Here is a 20,006-nt window from a genome sequence, read left to right as displayed (position 1 = left end):
TCTCACTGAACCCGCGGGATGAACCACCGCTAGGGGTGGACGCGTTTGCTCACAGCCCATGGCCCAAAACGCTTCTTTACGCATTCCCCCCACTCCCTCTGATATTCCGGTTTCTGAACCGAGTTCAGGAGGAGGGATTGACAGCTCTCCTGGTGGCTCCCGAGCGCGTTAACACACCATGGTTCTCGGTTCTACGACGTCTTTTATCGGGGCGCCCATGGAAACTGCCGTGGAGGGAGGATGCTCTCCTCCAGGCAGGAGGAGTGATCAGGAGTTACCCAGAAATAGGCCAGCACCTTTGGGTCTGGCCGCTGAGCGGATCCACTTAGAGAGGATGGGTCTCTCTCAAGATGAAGTGCGCACAATCCAGGATTCACGTGCTGCATCCACCACAGCACTGTACACATCAAAGTGGACAGCTTTTCAGCGCTGGTGTACAGAGAAAGGTGTAGAGGCCACTTCATGTCCACTAGGTGGCCTGCTGTCCTTTCTGCAGCAGCTGATGGATAGAAATCTGGCATTCAGCACGATTAAAACGTACGCTGCAGCCATCTCTTCTTGCCACGAAGGTTTCGGGGACAGAACAGCTTTTAATCATCCGCTGATGAAGCGTTTTTTTTTTTTTAAGGTGTACAGAGACGCAGGCCTGTGTCACGCCCACTTGCTCCACAGTGGGATTTAACGCATTTTAATTTTTATTTAACGGTTCTGCGAGCCCTGATCAAAGCTCCATTTGAACCACTGAATCAGGTTCCAATTAAATTCTTGTCTCTTAAAACAGCACTGCTGCTGGCTTTAACATCCACTAAGAGGGTGAATGATTTATCTGCCCTCTCTGTCGCTCCGTCATGTCTCAGAATTCAGGCTGACGGCAGCTCAGCTGATCTGAGACCTAACCCAGCGTTCATGCCTAAAAACATCACAAGCTCTTTTAAATCAAGAGCGATATCGCTGGAGGGATTTTTCCCTCCCCCCCACAAATCAGAAGAAAAAGCATCTTTCCATCTTCTCTGTCCTGTGCGGGCGTTGACGTGCTACATAGCACGCACGGCCGCAATGCGTCAAACTCAACATTTATTTGTGCATTATAGAAATGCATCTGCAGGTTGCCCGTTATCCACCCAGCGCCTGTCACACTGACTGTGTGAGGCCATTTCTGAAGCTTACAGAGCATCAGATTTAGAGCCTCCTGATAGCCTCAGGGTGCACTCAACCAGGGGTATCGCATCTTCGACTGCTTTGCATAATGGTATGACAATGCAGGATATTTGCACTGCGGCCGCGTGGTCAACACCCTGCTCATTTATTCGCTTTTATCTACATGATGTGACAGCTCGTTCAATGACACATTCTGTCCTTAGTGTTTTAACAGAATGAATATTGTTGTTTCATGGAACTTCGTTTAAACTCACATCACCAAGCATGCATTTACAGTGTGAGATGTTGTTATCAGTCACAAGTTGTGACTCTTGTTCTGGTTCTATTGTCACTAATCAGTTCATGACTATTGTTACCAATCAGTTCATTTGATTAATAATCAGTTCACTTGTTATTATTAATCTGTTCATATTGATCAGCCGTGAATCTGTTTGGTTCACGACCTTTTTTCAGCATCTTCCTTTCTCCGTTGAAAACTTTCCGGGGCGCTCATGCATTAGAATGCATAGCTACACAGCATGCGTCTGTGCATGGTACGCATAATTACGCAAAGCGTAATTACGCACATGGAGAGCTGAGTGACAAGACGTTTTTGGGCAAGGTGCCACTTCGTATGGTGTTCGAATGGACCCAGTGAGGAGAGGACCACATCTGCTTCGCCCTTAACCCACCAGCGACAGCCTTAAAGGGCGAAGCCTATGCGAAATAGAATGTTGGTTACGTACTGTAACCCCAGATTCTATGAGTATAGGCGTAGCCCTTTAAGAGTCGGGCCTCACCGGCTCCTAAATGGCTGAAGAAAAAGCTATTTGGGAGCCGATTACCCGCTCTTAGCGTAATTTATACGGACCAGGTGGGGCCCACACAACAGGTGGGCGTGGACTAAATTTTTCAGTGCGATGCCTTGCATGACGGGATAAAACCCATCAGTGACAGCCTTAAAGGGCTACGCCTATACTCATAGAATCTGGGGTTACAGTACGTAACCAACGTTTGGCGTGCACACCTAGTGCTTATAGACACTAATGAGCCAAGCAACATTGAAAGTGAAGGCGGGGAAACAAGGCATGGTGCATTCAGGGGCCCAACCAAGAGTGGGAATTTACAGCTAATTTTACATTGAACTAATAAACCACCCGGCTACTACAGCATTAAGTTCAACGCTCATCTTCTGGGCATCATTAAATACAACGCAGAGTGAACTATAAGAAAAATAAAAACGAACTGACAGGTTGATATTATTTGGACCGAGCTGAATTAATATCCGGCCAAGTTCAGCACATTACACAGCTGTCTACAGCAAACCACACCCACATACACTCGCGCTGAGGCATGTTATTGTATGTCCATCCTCATTGGATGAATCCTGTGGCTGTGGGCTGACCCTGGGCTGAACAAAATCAGCCCCAATGAGCCGCAAACCGAGGGGGCATGGCAAGACGTCTGTCAATCATTTTGTACCATGAAGGAACAGTATTGCCAGGTGTATGATAATTATCGTATTTGTACGACAATTTTGCCCTCTGTACGATGTATGAACAATAATCCCAAAAAAGGCCAAATATACAATAATTTGACCCATCCGTGAATGTGTGGTTGTATTCGGTTGTCATCAGCCTCTCGCAACTGTTTGTCCAAGTTTTTTTGTGAACCCTGAAGGCATCTGTGTCCACAAACAAATGTACGATTGGCTGGAAATTCCAGCCAATCGTACATTTCTAAATGTTACCTACGAGTGACGTATTTGCGTTTGCCTCAGACCAACAGCCATGATTGGTTGAATAGTCCGCTGCGCCCGCCCCATGAGTGAGGAAAAGAAAAAAGAAAAGAAGAAGAAGCAGAGCCGGTCTGGAAGCGGACCCATCACTACTATAGTGCATAAATAGATTTGTTATTTTGGTTATGACTGGTGTACGATGATTTCCCTGAAAATATGATAATTTTATATCTCTAGTTCGATAATCCTACATTTCTCACCTGGCAACACTGTGAAGGAACAGTAACAGAATGGGGCTGTCAGAATTTAGCCCATTGGAACGAGACTGGGATTTTCCCCAGGCGGTTTGACACCAGTTTTGTATTAAGTTTAACAAAATGTGACATTATTTCTAAAATGTATTTATTTTTAAGCTGTTATTTTTAAGTTGTTTATTTTAATATGTTTATTGTGAGAGCCAGGAGGGAGGGCTTAGCCCTCCTAACCCATTGATACCAGCCGTCACTGAATCTAACTCAGCCTTGTTAGAAGTGAAGAAGGCTGAAACAGGTCATGAAAAGGATAAATCTGCTCAGAGGAAGCACATGACAGAGATAAATGAGGACAGGAGGAGGAGGAAGGTTGTGTGCTCATAAAACCCAGAATGAAAGAAAAAGGCTGAACTGAAAGGGCATCCAAAATCAAATCCTGGAATATAACTCCTCTCTTGCATGAGCTCCTTTTTTGTTTTTACAAACGTTTTCAGACCCTTTGCATTTTCACATTTTGTTTTTGTAGTTTCATATAAAACTGTTTCCCCTCAACAATCTCCCCAAAGACACACTAAAAACAGCTGTTTTTGTTTTTCTCTAATACAAATAAAAAGCAAAAACAGTCCATTTACACAACAATTTAGATTAGTTCCTTGCCCTTTATAAAAACCTGAAGTGTTTTCTGAGAAGGATTTTACATGAAAAACACACATTTGTTTAAAATTTTTGAACCAGATTTTTCTCAACAGGAAAACACAAATTGGCAGTCTGTGGAGCCTTTGTACTGTAGGTCTCTCCAAAAATGCTCTTTGCCCAATACTTTATCCACTTCTATGAAAAGAGGGAAATCATGTAATTAACTTTTTGTTTGTCTCTCTGTTGTGTTAGTAAATATATTTTGTATCACCAGACAGATTGTAATGAAACTTCCAGAAAGTAATCACTGATTGGCATTTGGAGTCAACCTGGTTTAAGATGGCCACCACCGCTAATCAACCATAACTCAGTCACTTTTAGATAGACTGAGCTAAACTTTGTGTTAGTAGCTGGGGCTCATTTCTAACACAATCTAAGGTAGCACAAGCACTTGAGTTAAAAACTGGCATGTGAGGCTGATATGAAAGAAATGCTTCAAATGCAAATATGCTTTTCCAGCTGTAAGGCCCTCATTATGTTTAAAATAAAATAAGTATGTGGTAGGGTGACACGGTGGTGCAATTGGTAGAGCTGTTGCCTCTCAGTGAGAAGGTCACCAATTCAAATCCTGGCCCAGGACCTTTTTGAGTGGAGTTTGCAGGTTCTCTCCGTGCATGTGTGGGTTTTCTCCAGGTACTCAGCTTCCTCCCCAGATCAAAAACAACCATGTTAGACTGATTTGTAACTTTAAATTGTCCTTAGGTGTGAGTGAGAGAGTGTTTGTCTCTATGTGTCCCTGTGATGGATTGGAGACATGTCCAGGGTGGCCCCCACTTCTCTCACAGTGATATCTGGACTTGAGAACCAGTGGCAGCAGTGACCCCCCATGACCCGAAAAGGAAGAAGCGGGTAAAGATAATGGATGGATGGATGGATGGAGTATGTGGTAACACTTTTTTTCAAAGTGGTTTAATTCAGTCCGTTATCTTGTTGAAATGTAAACTTTGTCTCAAACCAAAAAAACCTGGAAAGTCAGCAAAAAGATTTCCTCCTTTTTCAGACTTGGCTTTGAATAATATGTATTTAAATAACAAGGCACTTTTATCTGTAGAGCACGTTTGAAATCATCTTACACAGTATGACATTTTACACTTTATGTGTGGTACATTTATGAAAAAAAAAAAAAAAACATCCATCCATTATCTTTTATCCATTATCAGCCAAGAAAAAAGTCTGATAGGAATTTTTTTCGCCTCCAACTCCTACATGTGTCTAGTTAACCACTGTTTTTGTCTGTCCAAACAGGTCTCACTTGTAAATGAGTCTTCGAGGCTCAATGTGATTTATCTGTTTAAATAAAGGTTGAATGAATCTTTACCCGCTTCTTCCATTTTGGGTCACGGGGGTCGCCGGTGCCCATGTCCAGCAATCAACGAACAAACAACTAAAACAAATTATAAGCTAGATTAAAACTATTTAAAATGATTAAAAATGTCAAATTTTAAATGTGATTTTAGATATGGGACACCAAGCTTGTCTGTCACAGACAATCATACAGAAACCTCCAGAGTATACTGCGGTCTAAACAGAGTGATTTTAACTGTTGGGTTATCAGTGGAGTTGCTCACAACCCCCAGAAATTAAAATCCAAAGTTCAGTCACTCACACAACAAGAAAAAGTGCTGGAGAACTAAACAAACACATGGGAGCTGATGAACACCCTGCAGCAACTGGGACAGCTATCAACAAGAAGCACTGAGCTTCAGTGTGAATACATGTGTCTCTGAATTTCTCATTGAATGTTTTCAGCATTGGCTCAGGAGGAAAATGCCTGATGGGTCTGGCTGTATCGGTGCTTGCCTCCTTAGAGGTGAAACTTGTGTCAGTGGTGTGGTTAAAGCCTGCAAGAGCTTACAGAGAAGCTGGATGTGGGAGTGAAAGAAAAACAAATGTCTTTTCTTAATGAAGCAGAAAATGATTAAGGGCCTGACAGCATGCATGAAAGTGAAGGGGACCTGACCCCAGTGGGTTTGGCAGGACTGTTTGAAGCTTTGCCACAGCCCCTCTCAGTCCAGCTATCACAAGACCTGCAGATGGAGGAGAGGGAGTTGCATTTGAGTTGGAGTTAGAACTGGAGGAGGAGCTCTCGTAAAAGTTCATGTTTTATCTGACCCCCACTGCTGAAAGCCACAACACTGTACTGTTATTATGGAAAGTATAAAGACGTGCATGCCAGGAGGATCTGTGGATGAATATGTGCACAATGTTCCGTATACAAGCATAAATGCAATAAATTCATATTTTCATGGTTTGAATTATATGGTAGTCTTCAAGTTTATTTTAAGGAGAAGCTTAATGATACATCAATTTTTTTACAACTGTTGGTTTAACTTTGTGGCAGCTCTGCTTCACCAGAACTATAAAGAATGGAGAACTCTAGGATGAAAAGGAATGCTGTCAAGTCCCTGCGGCCAGTTAGCAATATCCCATCTACACAATGTGATGCAGTAATAATTACAATCCCGTGTGTTTCAGATTACCTACCTTTGTGAACAGAGGGGGATCTGCCAACTCACCACCATGCAGTGACAACACGGGGCTCTCCATCTAAACAACGAAACACATTCAACTGAGAATCTTTCATAGATATGAGGATCCTGCTCCTATGTGGTGTGGGTCCTTACCCGCTGTGGAGGCTGAGACATAGACTGGACCAGGGCTGAGCGATGCGGAAGAACCTCTGAGGTTTTGGGTGATGATGAGCGTATTGTAAGGGACATTGAAGTTGACTTTTTCTGCGCTCTAAATATAAAATATAAATGAGCATGCCGAGAAAAAACTGAGTTTCTTAATTCAAAAGTCTTCTAGTTTGTCTCTGCAGCAATTCAGATAATATCAGTGATCTTGGCTTTGGGGTTAAACACAAATAGGAACAGAAACAGAAACTAGGAAGTAGTACAGATGGAGGCAGATTTTTATAGATGATAATAATCAAGTGTATTTATAAAAATAAAACACATCTGATGCCAATTTTCAAATGAGAAGCAAATACAGGTCCTTCTAAAAAAAATAGCATATTGTGATAAAGGTCATTATTTTCCATAATGTAATGATAAAAATGAAACTTTCATATATTTCAGATTCATTGCACACCAACTGAAATATTTCAGGTCTTTAATTGTTTTAATACTGATGATTATGGCATACAGCTCATGAAAACCCAAAATGCCTGTCCCAAAAAATTAGCATATCATGAAAAGGTTGTCTAAACAAGCTATTAACCTAACCATCTGAATCAACGACGTAACTCTAAACACCTGCAAAAGATTCCTGAGGCTTTTAAAAACTCCCAGCCTTGTTCATTACTCAAAACCGCAATCATGGGACCTGACTGCTGTCCAGAAGGCCATCATTGACACCCTCAAGCAAGAGGGTAAGACACGGAAAGAAATTGCTGAACGAATAGGCTGTTCCCAGAGTGCTGTATCAAGACACCTCAGTGGGAAGTCTGTGGGAAGGGAAAAGTGTGGCAGAAAACGCTGCACAAAGAGAAGAGGTGACCGGACCCTGAGGAGGATTGTGGAGAAGGGCCAATTCCAGACCTTGGGGGACCTGCGGAAGCAGTGGACTGAGTCTGGAGTAGAACCATCCAGAGCCACCGTGCACAGGCGTGTGCAGGAAATGGGCTACAGGTGCCGCATTCCCCAGGTCAAGCCACTCTTGAACAAAAGACTGCGTCAGAAGCATCTCGCCTGGGACTGCTGCTGAGTGGTCCAAAGTTATGTTCTCTGATTACAGTAAATTTTGCATTTCCTTTGAAAATCAAGGTCCCAGAGTCTGGAGGAAGAGAGGAGACACAGAATTCACATTGCTTGAGGTCCAGTGTCAAGTTTCCACAGTCACTGGGGTGTCATGTCATCTGCTGGTGTTGGTCCACTGTGTTTTATTAAGTGCAGGGTCAATGCAGCTAGCTATCAGGAGATTTTGGAGTACTTCATGCTTCCATCTGCTGAAGAGCTTTATGGAGATGAAGATTTCATTTTTCAGCATGACCTGGCACCTGCTCACAGTGCCAAAACCACTGGTAAATGGTTTACTGACCATGGTATTACTGTGCTCAATTGGCCTGCCAACTCTCCTGACCTGAACCCCACAGAGAACCTGTGGGATATTGTGAAGAGAAAGTTGAGAGACGCAAGACCCATCACTCTGGATGAGCTTAAGGCCGCTATCGAAGCATCCTGGGCCTCCATAACACTTTAGCAGTGCCACAGGCTGATTGCCTCCATGCCACGCCGCAATGAAGCAGTCATTCATGCAAAAGGATTCCTGACCAAGTATTGAGTGCATAACTGAACATGATTATTTGAAGGTTGGCATTTTTTGTATTAAAAACACTTGTCTTTCATTGGTGGGATGGAATATGCTAATTTTTTGGGACAGGCATTTTGGGTTTTCATGAGCTGTATGCCATAATCATCAGTATTAAAACAATTACAGACCTGAAATATTTCAGTTGGTGTGCAATGAATCTGAAATATATGAAAGTTTAATTTTTATCATTACATTATGGAAAATAATGACCTTTATCACAATATGCTAATTTTTTGAGAAGGACCTGTACTTTACTCATCAAGAAACCTGATCTGTTGTAAAAATGGAGAAACTGAGGAAAAAAAAAAGAAAATGACGTTTTCAATCTTAGAATTTAAAATTTGGAAAAAGGTGCATGCACAACCATGACGTGGGCATTCTTTTGTCCTCATTGTCTAGCAAAGAAAGAGAATTGGAAAATACCTTCCATCCTTCTGTCTGCGCATAACTTTAAATGTAATGGAAGTACCAACTTCCATTTTGGTGTGCGGCTACATTTAGGTTTAAAGAAGGACTATCAAAATTTGGGTTGTCATGTCAAAATACAAGATTCATTAATTCACCCTTTATTTATACAGATAAATCTCATTGAGCCTCGAAGACTCATACAAGTGATAGACAAGATAGCCACCACCAGCCATATATATATATATGTGTGTGTGTGTGTGTGTGTATAGGGGGGTGACTGGCCAACCCTAATCATTTGAGGAGACTATGCTTTCTAGTTTTTGCCAAGTTTAAAAGTATACTTTCCACAAATGATTGGGGTAGCCACCCCCTGGCTCTGCAATTGTGCCTGGTTGTGGATAAAATTGTTCTCCACTCACCAGGATTCATCAGTTTATTATTCCTCTGTTTTTTCAATTCAACCTTTATTTAGACAGGTAATCCCATTGAGCCTCGAGGACTCATTTACAAGAGAGACCTGATTTCAACAAAGAAAGATGACAACAATGGACAACAGCAACAACAATAAACAATTATAAAAAGTCATACTGCAGTTTTTTTTTTTTTTGCAAATAGGATGGCTAAAAGAAAAAGGTAACAAAAAAAAAAAGCTAGATTCCAAGGCGAATGTAGAAAACTAAAATTTTATTCTTCTATTCTATCTAACTATTCTTAGTGTAATTCCTACCACTTGACTATTTTGAACTGGAAACATGAAGGCTTGCATTCCTGTTCAATTCCAGTCCAGAATAACTTGGAAAAACCCATCCTGAAAACTACAAGCATTCACTGTTCAAAATCGTCAGTGATGGGGACATCGGCGTACTGCTTGTTGTATATTAACCCTGTGAGCTTTTCATTATTTGGAATGCGTACTACATTTTTCTGGGTCAGTGTTGAGTCTCTTTAAGGGTCTGGTTAAAGTTAAGCAGACAGCAGACTTGGTTAGCTGCTGGAGCACTCAGTTAACCTGTTCAGGGATTTAATGCTCACTGGGTCATGTATAGACACAAATTCCATCATAAATATTTTGTACTTGTTAATTAGTTTCGTAATCTTGTAAAATAAATTTGTGATTTGTGCATGTGTAGATAGGAATTTGTTTGTGTAAAAAAATTGTATTTGTAAAAAATTACACAAGTTACAAATCTTTTTTGCAAAGGTCTGTTTACAGATATGAAGCAAAAAAATATGTGTAAATGCCTGAGAGTTTCATTTTACAAGTATGACTTCTGACTGGATTTTTCTTCCTCTCAGCTGAATGGCCAGTGCCATTTCAATCAAAAATTTCACAATCCGGTCAGTGAACAGATGGTTTGGCTGTCAAAGGGTGGAGATTTACTGAGCCGTAAGTCCTGGAATAGTATTACTTTTTGTTTAGTGAAACAAAAACAAAATTGTTGTCTGGATATATATTTCTGAAAATAACTTTCTGTTACTATGGATAGTTTTCAGTCATGGGACCCGCTAGCTACCCTGATGGGCAAACTATTGCGGCGCACAGTGATGATCTGGAGTGATCAATAATGCTGTCATTTGGAGGTGAAGAACAAGGAAATACTGACAGCCCCAGGAGTACACTTGTCTTTGTAGCAAGCATTTGATCAAAAGTAAGGCAAAGGCTTTGTGGGTTTTTTTTATTCAGGTGTTAAGTTTTGTGTTTTTGTTGCCACAATTATATCATAAAAACTAGTGGATGAGCTCTAATAACAGAATGAGAAAGTGTTGAAAACATGCTAAAGTTAAGACAAGCTAAATGCTGTCAACATGAACTCAGGAATGTTTTCAACTGACGCTAAATGTAGCTTAACATAATGTCATCTCACTCACCTCATCTTCACTATCACATTTTGCCAGGATTTACTTGCAGCTCAGTAAAGCCCCCAACCCCGACCCCTTGACAGCCAAACCCATCTGTTCTCTGATTGGATTGTTAAATTTGTGATTAACATTACATTGACCAATCAGCTGAGAGGAAGAACATTCTGGTCAGAATTTGTACTTGTAAAATGAAACTCACAGGCAGAGATTTACACATAGTTTATCACTTCACAACTGTAAACAAACCTTTGCAAAAAAAGTTTTGCAACTTGTGTAAGGGTTAATTATTTTTTACAAATACAAATCTTTTTCCATCCATCCATCCATTATCTTCCGCTTGTTCTGAATTGGGGTCACAGGGCCAGCAGCTTGAGCAAGGAGGCCCAGACTTGTCTTTCCACAGCCACCTCTTCCAGTTCTTCTGGGAGGATTCAATTGTGTTTCCAGGCCAGCTGAGAGAGTCTCTTCAGCATGTCCTGGGTCTTCCCCGGGGTCTCCTCCCAGTCAGACATGACCGAAGCACCTCCCTTGGAAGGCAACCAAGAAGCATCCTTACCAGATGCCCGAACCACCTCAACTGGCTCTTCTCAATATGGAGGAGCAGCAGTTCTATTCTGAGTCTCTCCCGGATAACTAAACTTCTCAGCCTTTCTCTAAGGGAGAGTCCAGCTACCCTGCAGAGAAAACTCATTTCAACCACCTGTATCCGCAATGTCAGTCTTTCAGTCACCACCCAGAGTTTGTGACAATAGGTGAGGGTAGGAACATAGACCGACCAGTAAACAGAGAACTTTGCCTTAAAGTTCAGCTCCCTCTTTACCACAATGAACCAGCACAGATTCCACAATACTGCAGATACTGCATCAGTCCATCTGTCAATCTCATGCTCCATTATTCTCTCAGTCGTGAACAAAACACTGAGATACTTGAACTCCTCTACTTGAGGCAGAACCTCACGCTTGACCCAAAGAGAGCAATCCACCCTTTTCTGACTGAGGACCATGGTCTCAGATTTGGACCCTAGTGAGAGTAAAGAGCTGATCCAGTGTTCCACAGTCCCAACGGAACTCGCATTGTTCCTCCTGGATCTGATGTTCGACCAGCAATCGGACTCGCTTCTCCAGTACCCCTAAATAGACCTTACCAGGGAGGCTAAGGAGAGTGATGCCTCTATAATTCGAGCTCACCCTCCGGTCCCACTTTTTAAAGAGGGGAACCACAACTCCAGTCTGCTAATCCAGTGGCACTGCCTCTGATGTCCACGCAATGTTGCAAAGGCATGTCAACCAAGACTGCCCCACAACATCCAGAGCCTTAAGGAAATCAGTGTGAATCTCATCTACTCCCGGAGCCCTACTGTCACGGAACTCTTTAACTACCATGGTGACCTCAGCCATGGTTATGGACAGACAAACCCTGAAGTACCCCGACTCAGCTTCCTCCATGGAAGACATATCAGTGGGATTGAGAAGGTCCGAGAAGTATTCCTTTCACCTCCCGACAACATCACTGGTTGAGGCCATCAGCACCCCACCTTCAATGAAGGTGTTAGTAAAGCACTGCTTTCCCCTCCTTTTTGACCTTTTTCTGGCAAGTTTGCCAGAATCTCCTTGGAGCTGACCAAGAGTCTCTATCCAAGGCCTCACTGAACTCCTCCCACATCTGAGCTTTTGCCTCAGCAACAGCCAAGGCTGCGGACCGCTTGGCCCTCTGTTACACCTCAGCTGCCTCTGGAGTCTCACCAGCCAGTAAGGCCCAATAGGACTGCTTCTTCAGCTTGACAGCCTCCCTAACTCAGGGTGTCCACCATCGAGTTTGAGGATGGCCACCAGGAGAAGCACCAACAACCTTGAAGCCACAGCTCAAGGCAGCTACCTCAACAATTGCGGCATGGAAGCATAAGGGCAGCACTTCAGCGAAGCTGCAACCTCAGTGCATTTCCATCTACCCTTGTTGGACAACTGTACTGGAACGTGTTTTTGCTTTGCTTAACTGTGCAATGACAATAAAGTTGATTCTGATTCTGATGGAACATGGTCCACTTGGACTCAATGTCCCCCACCTCAGCTGGGATGTGGTTAAAGCTCTCCCAGAGGGGTGAGTTAAAGATCTTTCTGACAGCTTCTTCTGCCAGGCATTCCCAGCAAACCCTCACTACACATTTGGGTCTACTGGGTCTGTCCAGCATCTTCCCCTGCCACCTGACCCAACTCACTACCAGGTGGTGATCAGTTGACAGCTCAGGTCCTCTCTTCCCCCGAGTGTCCAAAACAAACAGCCACAAATCAGATGATATAGCTATAAAGTCAATCACTGATCTAAGACCTAGGGTGTCCTGGTGCCAAGTGCACTTATGGACACCCATATGATTCTAAGTTCTAAGTTAAGTTTTGTGGGCGGCTGTGGCTGAGTGGTTAGAGCAATTGTCCTCCAATGCAAGAGTTGGGGGTTCGAATCCACCAGCAGTCACATGCTGAAGTGTCCCTGGGCAAGACACTGAACCCCTCATAGCCTCTGATGTGTGTCCCATCAGTGTATGAATGTGATCTAAAGCACTGATTAGTCTCTTTAGAATGATTTGTTCCATTAGCTTTGTAGAGATCCAGTAGAGTGCTGTATGAATGGGTAAATGAGGACACAGATTGTAGTGTAAAGAGCTTTGAGTATCTTGAAATAACATAGAAAGGCGCTATATAAGTACAGTCCATTTACCATTTACCATATGTTCAAATATGGTTTTCATGGTGGAAAAACTATGACTAGCACAGAAGTCCAACAACAGAACACTGCTCAGATTCAGATCCTCACACTCATGCCCATCTAATTCACACTGTCATTACACACATGGACAATGAAGTCCCCCAGCAGAATAAAGGATCCTTCCAGCACCCTCACCAAGGATTCCAAGAAGGCTGGACATTCTGAACTGCCGTTTGGCATGTAGGCACAAACAATAGTCAGAGTCAGTCCCCACACCCAAAGGCACAGGGAAGCCACCCTCTCATCCACTGGGGAAAACTATAACTCAGGCACCAAGTCATGGGGCTAAAAGTAGACCCACACCAGCTCAGTGCCTCTCACCATGGGCAACTCCAGAGTGAAATAATGTCTAGCCCCTCTCAAGGGGATTGGTTCCAGAGCCCATGCAGTGCCTGAGCCCAACTATATCGGTACCTCTCAACCTCACGCACAAGCTCAGTCTCCTTTCCTGCCAGAGAGGTTACATTCCATGTCCCAAGAGCCAGCTTTGGTAAGGCAGGGTCAGAGCACCAAAGCCTTCGGCCACTGCCCATAGCATCATGCACTCGACTTATATGGCCCCTCCTGCAGGTGGTGGGCCCACAGGAAGTGGGCAAATCTTTTTAACTTATACAAATTCCTATCTTGGCATGCACAAATCACAAATTTATTTGACAAGGTAACAAAACTAATTTATAAGTACAAAATATTTATGACCAGAATTTGTGCCCATTCATGGGGTTCAAAGGTACAGAAACACTTACTGAGACATGGCTCCTGATCTTGATTTTGACGCCGCTCCTTCTCCTTCTGAGTCTGATGACGAGGCCCCTGTGAGTGGTCATAAACAAAAGCAGATGTTATTTTTGCAATGCTATGTGAAACATTTCATTTCGTCAACAAAATAAACTGTTCAGAAGACCTGACTTAATTTTGTTAGATTTTTCTACCTGGATTATTGCACATGGATCAGGATAAGATATTTATCAATTTGTTGAACAACAAATGTGTTTGAAAAAAGCATAATTTTATTTTGCACAAGTAAAATACCAAATTAATAAGTCTATGAAAGTTTTTTTTTTCCATATCAATGGTGCGAACCCCTAAATGGAAATATAAACTTGGGGAGTGGTGGCGCAGAGGTTAGAGAAGGTGGGCCTGTGATCGGAAGATTGCCAGTTCAAGCCCAGGTACTGACAACATCAAAAATGTGGGTGGGGTAGGTGAAGCACCCACAGCCGCCCCCACCCTCATTCACCCCACTCTGGGCACTTGAGCAAGGCCCTTAACCCCCAACTGCTCCCTAAACAGGTCTCTCTTGAAAATGAATTCTCGTGGCTCAATGAGACTAACCTGTATAAATAAAGGTTAAATTAAAAAAAAAAAAAAAATTAGCAGATAATACAACTTTTCTTTTATTGTAAAATAATTTTACTTCTGACCTTCAATGTACACCTCAGCTGAGGTATTGTTTGCTCCGAGACTGTTGGAAGCTACACAAGTGTAACGTCCTGTGTCGTCCTCAAAGGCTTCAGCAATCACCAGGGTGTGCAGACTACCGTCACTCCAGATTTGTATGTCTGGTGAGTTTTGCAGCTCACGCCCTTCACAGAACCACCTGCCAAAAGAGGTCAACTTTAAAAAAAATTTATGTTTGAATGAGTGAGAATTTTTTTAAATAATTTATTTTAAACATTTAAACAGCTTTAAGTTTGTGGAAATACAGGTAAAACGTATACCATAGCCCATGAATAACAGAAAGTTCTCCTTTCCGTTGCTTCTTACCTGAGAAATTACATTTTTTCTTAACAAACATTTACATCTAAATACTTCTCTTCTAAATATTACTGAGGTCTGCCAAACAACTTACTGATTCACATACCCCCCCCCCCCCCCACACACACACACACACTGCTCCTGGGCATGTGTGAGTTTCTGTATCTGTCAACCACCCTGAGGCACTGACTACACGCCATGTTTTGGGAAGCAGAAAACCTTTTTCTCTGTTTCCAATCAGAGTGTTGTGTGTGTCTGGGCAGGTGCCTGGTTCCTGTACCACCTCCTTGAGGAATGCCAACTCATAATTTCTTTCTTGATCTGGGACTCAACAGGAATGAAAGAGTCTACAACCTCAGCAGTGTCATCTGTCTCATCTCTCTTCACTGGGTAATGATTAAAGTAGACCACATCAAGTACAAGATGAAACAAAACAAAAGAAGGTCAAATCAGACATCTTTTGGCATGCAAAAGGTTTTTAAGATATATTTTGGTAGTCAGTTTTTATCAAACTGATAAGAACGCATTCACACTGTTCTGATATGCCACACATGGCATCAATGCTGTTTTAAAAGTAATGCAATGTCTTGCTCACCTCTTGACCTCTTCACTGACAGAGGGAGGTGCAGGAATCTCCAAAACGCCAGAAGAACAACTGTTCTGCACACACAGAGCCCTGACCTGACAACAGTCCTGTCAACTGCATAAAAACGTATGGCATCCCGCCGCATGGCTACAACTTGATGTGTCAGTCAAACGGCAGGCAGACATGTGCTGTAGACAGCAGTGGGTCAGCTCAAACATCCAGACAGCACTTCATATTTTACACCTGACAGAGTGGGTGTGGGAGCAGAAACTGTGCCAAAGAAAGTGAATAACTGAATAAACAACAGGCAGAGAAACAGAAGGTGAGAAAAAAAGGTTAACTCCTTTATTAGTGAGATAAATCACACCTGTCACTCATAACTTTATAGTCAGTGACAGATGAAGCAACGTCTCTAAAACTTTGGTAAAAAGTATTTTTCATGTCCTGTTGCTTAATAAAATTGAAGCATAGTTGATTTTTTTCAGCCAGGTTTGTTAAATAGGGTAAATGTATTGCTAATGCACAAAGCATGAAAATATATACTTTTAGAGAAAAAAAAGTTTAATCTGTCAAGATTTTAAACAAATCAATAGCTATCTGCAGACTAAACATTAAAGCTGTGCAGAGGCAACACAACAAAACGACTCTAGCCGAAGCGACTGGTTCCAAACTGCGAGCAGCCAGAGACCGATAGTAAAAAAGCAGATTTATTTATTTATTTTTAACAAATATGCTTTTGCTGTTCTAAAATCTATCTTTCTATATTGTAACTAGGTGGATGAATGTGAAAACTTGTTTGCATGACTTCCAAGTCTGATGGGGGTGAAAACTCGGGTTTTGTTTGTTGGCTAAACCAGCAAACACTGATGTAGACTGTTTAATCCTCTTACAAATTGAAAAATAACTAGAATTTGATTGTAGGTTTAATTAAAAGATATTTGAAGAAGGGTTTACCTATTATATTGTATCAATAAACTAAGTCTTTAAGTCTCTGGTTCAAATGTTTGGGTGGGTGCAGAGCTTAATATGTAAATCGATCGATGTTTGAACACAAATAACAGGCAACTTGCTGGGGGGGGGGGGGGTGTTGGCGCTCATACTCACAAGAGAAGAACCTGACAAGTTGCTTAACAGCATAAAATATATTTTGGCAGCAAAGAATAGAGTCCTAACATTTATTAAACTTTACTTCTGTATTCATCCATCCATCCATCCATTATCTTCTGCTTATTCTGAAGTCGGGTCGCAGGGGTAGCAGCTTGAGCAGGGAGGCCCACACATCTCTTTCCACAGCCACCTCTTCCAGCTCTTCTGGGAGGACTCCAAGGTGTTCCCAGGCCAACCGTGAGACATATTCTCTCTAGCGTGTCCTAGGTCTTCCCCGGGGTCTCCTCCCAGTCGGACATGCTCGAAGCACCTCCCTAGGGAGGCGCCCAGGGAGCATCCTTACCAGATGCCCGAACAACCTCAACTGGCTCCTCTCAATGTGGAGGAGTAGCGGTTCTACTCTGAGTCTCTCCTGGATAACTGATCTTCTCACCCTATCTCTAAGGGAGAGTCCAGCTATTGTGCAGAGGAAATTCATTTCATCCGCCTGTATCTGCGATCTCATTCTTACGGTCACTACCCAGAGCTCGTGACCATAGGTGAGGGTGGGAATGTAGACTGACTGGTAAACAGAGAGCTTTGCCTTACAGCCTAGCTCTCTCTTCACCACAATGGACCGGTATAGAGTCTGCAATACTGCAGATGCTGCACCAATACGTCAGTCAATCTCACGCTCCATTCTTCTCTCACTCGTGAATAAAACCCTGAGATACTTGAACTCCTCTGCTTGAGGCAGAATCTCACTCTCAACCCGAAGAAAGCAATCCACCTTTTCTGGTCCAGCACCATAGCCTCTGATTTGGAGGTGCTGATTCTCATCCCAGCTGCTTCACACTCGGCTGCATACCGCTCCAGTGAGGGCTGAAGATCATGGAACAATGATGCCAACAGGACCGGACCAGAAACCCTCCGCATCCTGGCTGCACCGAGAAATTCTGTCCATAAAAGTTATGAACAAAATCGGTGACAACGGGCAGCCCTGGCGGAGTTCCACTCCCACTCTGAAGGGGTCCAACTTACTACCAGCAATGTGAACCAAACTCTTGCACCACTTTTATAGGAACTGAATAGCCAGTAACAATGGGCCCCCAATCCCATACTCACGGAGCACCCCCCACAGTGTACCCTGAGGAACATGGTCAAATGCTTTCTCCAAGTCCACAAAACACACGTAGACTGGATGGGCAAACTTCCATGACCCCTCGAGGACCCTAGTGAAAGTAAAGAGCTGATCTATTGTTTCACGGCCAGGACTGAACCTGCATTGTTCCTCCTGGATCTGAGGTTCAACCAATGTTCAGACTCACTTCTCCAGTACCCCTGAATAGACCTTATCAGGGAGGCTAAGGAGAGTGATGCCCCTATAATAGGAGCACACACTCCAGTCCCCTATTATGAAGAGGGGAGCCACAACCCAGTCTGCCAATCCAGTGGCCCTGGCCCTGATGTCTACACAATGTTGCAAAGGCATGTTAACCAAGACAGCCCCACAACATCCAGAGCCTTAAGGAAATCAGTGTGAATCTCATCCACTCCCAGAGCCCTGCCACCTCTGAGCTTTTTAAATACCTTGGTGACCTCTGCCATGATTATGGAGAGACCAATCCCAAAGTCCCCTGACTCAGCTTCCTCCATGGAAGACATGCTGGTGGGATCGAGAAGGTCTGAGAAGCATTCCTTCCACCTCCTGATGATATCACTGGTTGCAGTCAACAGCATCCTACCTTCACTGAACACAGTGTTAGTGAAGAGCTGCTTTCCCCTCCTCAGCCGCCTGATGGTTTGCCAGAATCTCCTTGGAGCCAACCGAGAGTCTCCATGCAAGGCCTCTCCGAACTCCTCCCACATCCAAGCTTTTGCCTCAGCAACAGCCAAGGCTGTAGACCGCTTGGCCCTCCGGTACTCCTCAGCTGACTCCAGAGTCCCACTGGCCAACATGGCCTGATAAGACTCCTTCTTCAGCTTGACAGCTTCCCTAAACCAGGGTGTCCACCACCAAGCTCGTGGATGGCAACCATGAGAAGCACTGACAACTAGGGATGCACTGATCCACATTTTTTTACTTCTGGTCCGATCCCGATACCTAAATCTGTATATCGGCCAATACCTATATTATTCCAATATCATCATCTTTATTGATTTTATATGAGGCTGTAATAATCTCCTCTCTACAGGCAAGTACAAGTTGTGCAAATATATGCATGCCTGTCAAAATAGACAACTTGGGGTAAGCTTTTTAATGTTGGCTAAGTTTCAAATTTAGAACTAAATCCTGCTAACACAAAACATGGTTTTACTCCTAGCTTTAAAGTCAGAGTTGTCAGGATTTTTAGGCTGAGCTGAACAAAAACAAACCCATGTGCAGACAGGATGCAGAGGCCAGGACGTAAAATAATAATCACTTTAATAATCAAAATAAATAGCTGACGTGGCAGCAAAACTCACAGACAGGATCTGGACAGAATAATACACAGAACACAGGAGACAAACCAGGGGCTGTACCAGACGATGCACCGACAATGACTGAGGCACATACCAGAGCTTATATACACACAGACTAGATGAGACAAAATACAAACACCTGGAGGACACGCGGGTGGAGCTGATTGGGGTAATTACTGAGAGACACTAGGGAGTACAGACACAGTGAGACTGACAGAGGGATACCATCCTTACAGTACCCTCCCCCCAAGGACGCCCCCTGGCGTCCCCAGAAAGCCCCCCCCCCCCAAAAAAAAAATAAAAAAAACTAGGGTGGGCGGAGGGAGGAACTGCAAGGATGGGGGGCACAAGGAAACACTAGAGTGGGGCCAGGACAACAACAAAAAAAACACACAGGGAACAAAAAAAAATCCAAGTGGTCAACAGATTGTTCCAAGACAGACCTAGTCCAAAAACCCTAGGGCAGGTCAGGCGAGGAGCCTGAACAAGGCGAGAGACCAAGGCGAGGTGAGGGACCAAAGCGAAGTGAGAGACCAAGGCAAAGCGTGAGACCAAGGCGAGGCGTGGGACCAAGGTGAGGAGTGGGACCAAGGCAAGGAGTGGGACCAAGGCGAGGAGTGGGACCAAGGCGAGGTGTGAGGCCAAGGCGAGGCATGAGGCCAAGGCAAGGCGTGAGGCCAAGGCGACGCGTGAGGCCAGGCCGAGGCGTGGGACCAAGGCGAGGCATGAGGCCAGGGTGAGGCGTGGGACCAAGGCGAGGGACCTGGACGAGGTGAGGCGTGGACCGAGGCGAGGGACCTGGACGAGGCGAGGCGTGGACCCGAGGCAAGGGACCTGGATGAGGCAAGGGGACATGAGGGCTCAGATCTTCTGCGGCAGGATCGGAAGCTGTTATGGAGCTGGGATCTTCTGTGGCAGGACCAGAAGCTGTTATGGAGCTGGGATCTTCTGC

At 43.8% G+C, this 20,006-nt stretch overlaps 1 protein-coding gene across 1 annotated transcript in view; it reads right to left on the bottom strand.

Moving 5' to 3' along the window:
• Positions 1–6,425: 6,425 nt before the first annotated feature.
• LOC119407571 (palladin) overlaps positions 6,426–20,006 on the bottom strand; it is a 124,210-nt gene continuing 110,629 nt past the window's right edge. Inside the window, exons 3-5 of the mRNA XM_037674392.1 lie at positions 14,586–14,761; positions 13,908–13,974; positions 6,426–6,564 (exon numbers count right to left, since the gene is read on the bottom strand). Of these exons, the coding sequence (XP_037530320.1) occupies positions 6,426–6,564; positions 13,908–13,974; positions 14,586–14,761 (382 nt within the window). The remainder of the gene's footprint in view (positions 6,565–13,907; positions 13,975–14,585; positions 14,762–20,006) is intronic.

The sequence above is a fragment of the Nematolebias whitei genome, chromosome 3 (assembly GCF_014905685.2).
Source record: "Nematolebias whitei isolate Nwh7 chromosome 3, NemWhi1, whole genome shotgun sequence".
Lineage (NCBI taxonomy): Eukaryota > Metazoa > Chordata > Actinopteri > Cyprinodontiformes > Rivulidae > Nematolebias > Nematolebias whitei.
This window is presented reverse-complemented; position numbering and strand designations above follow the sequence as displayed.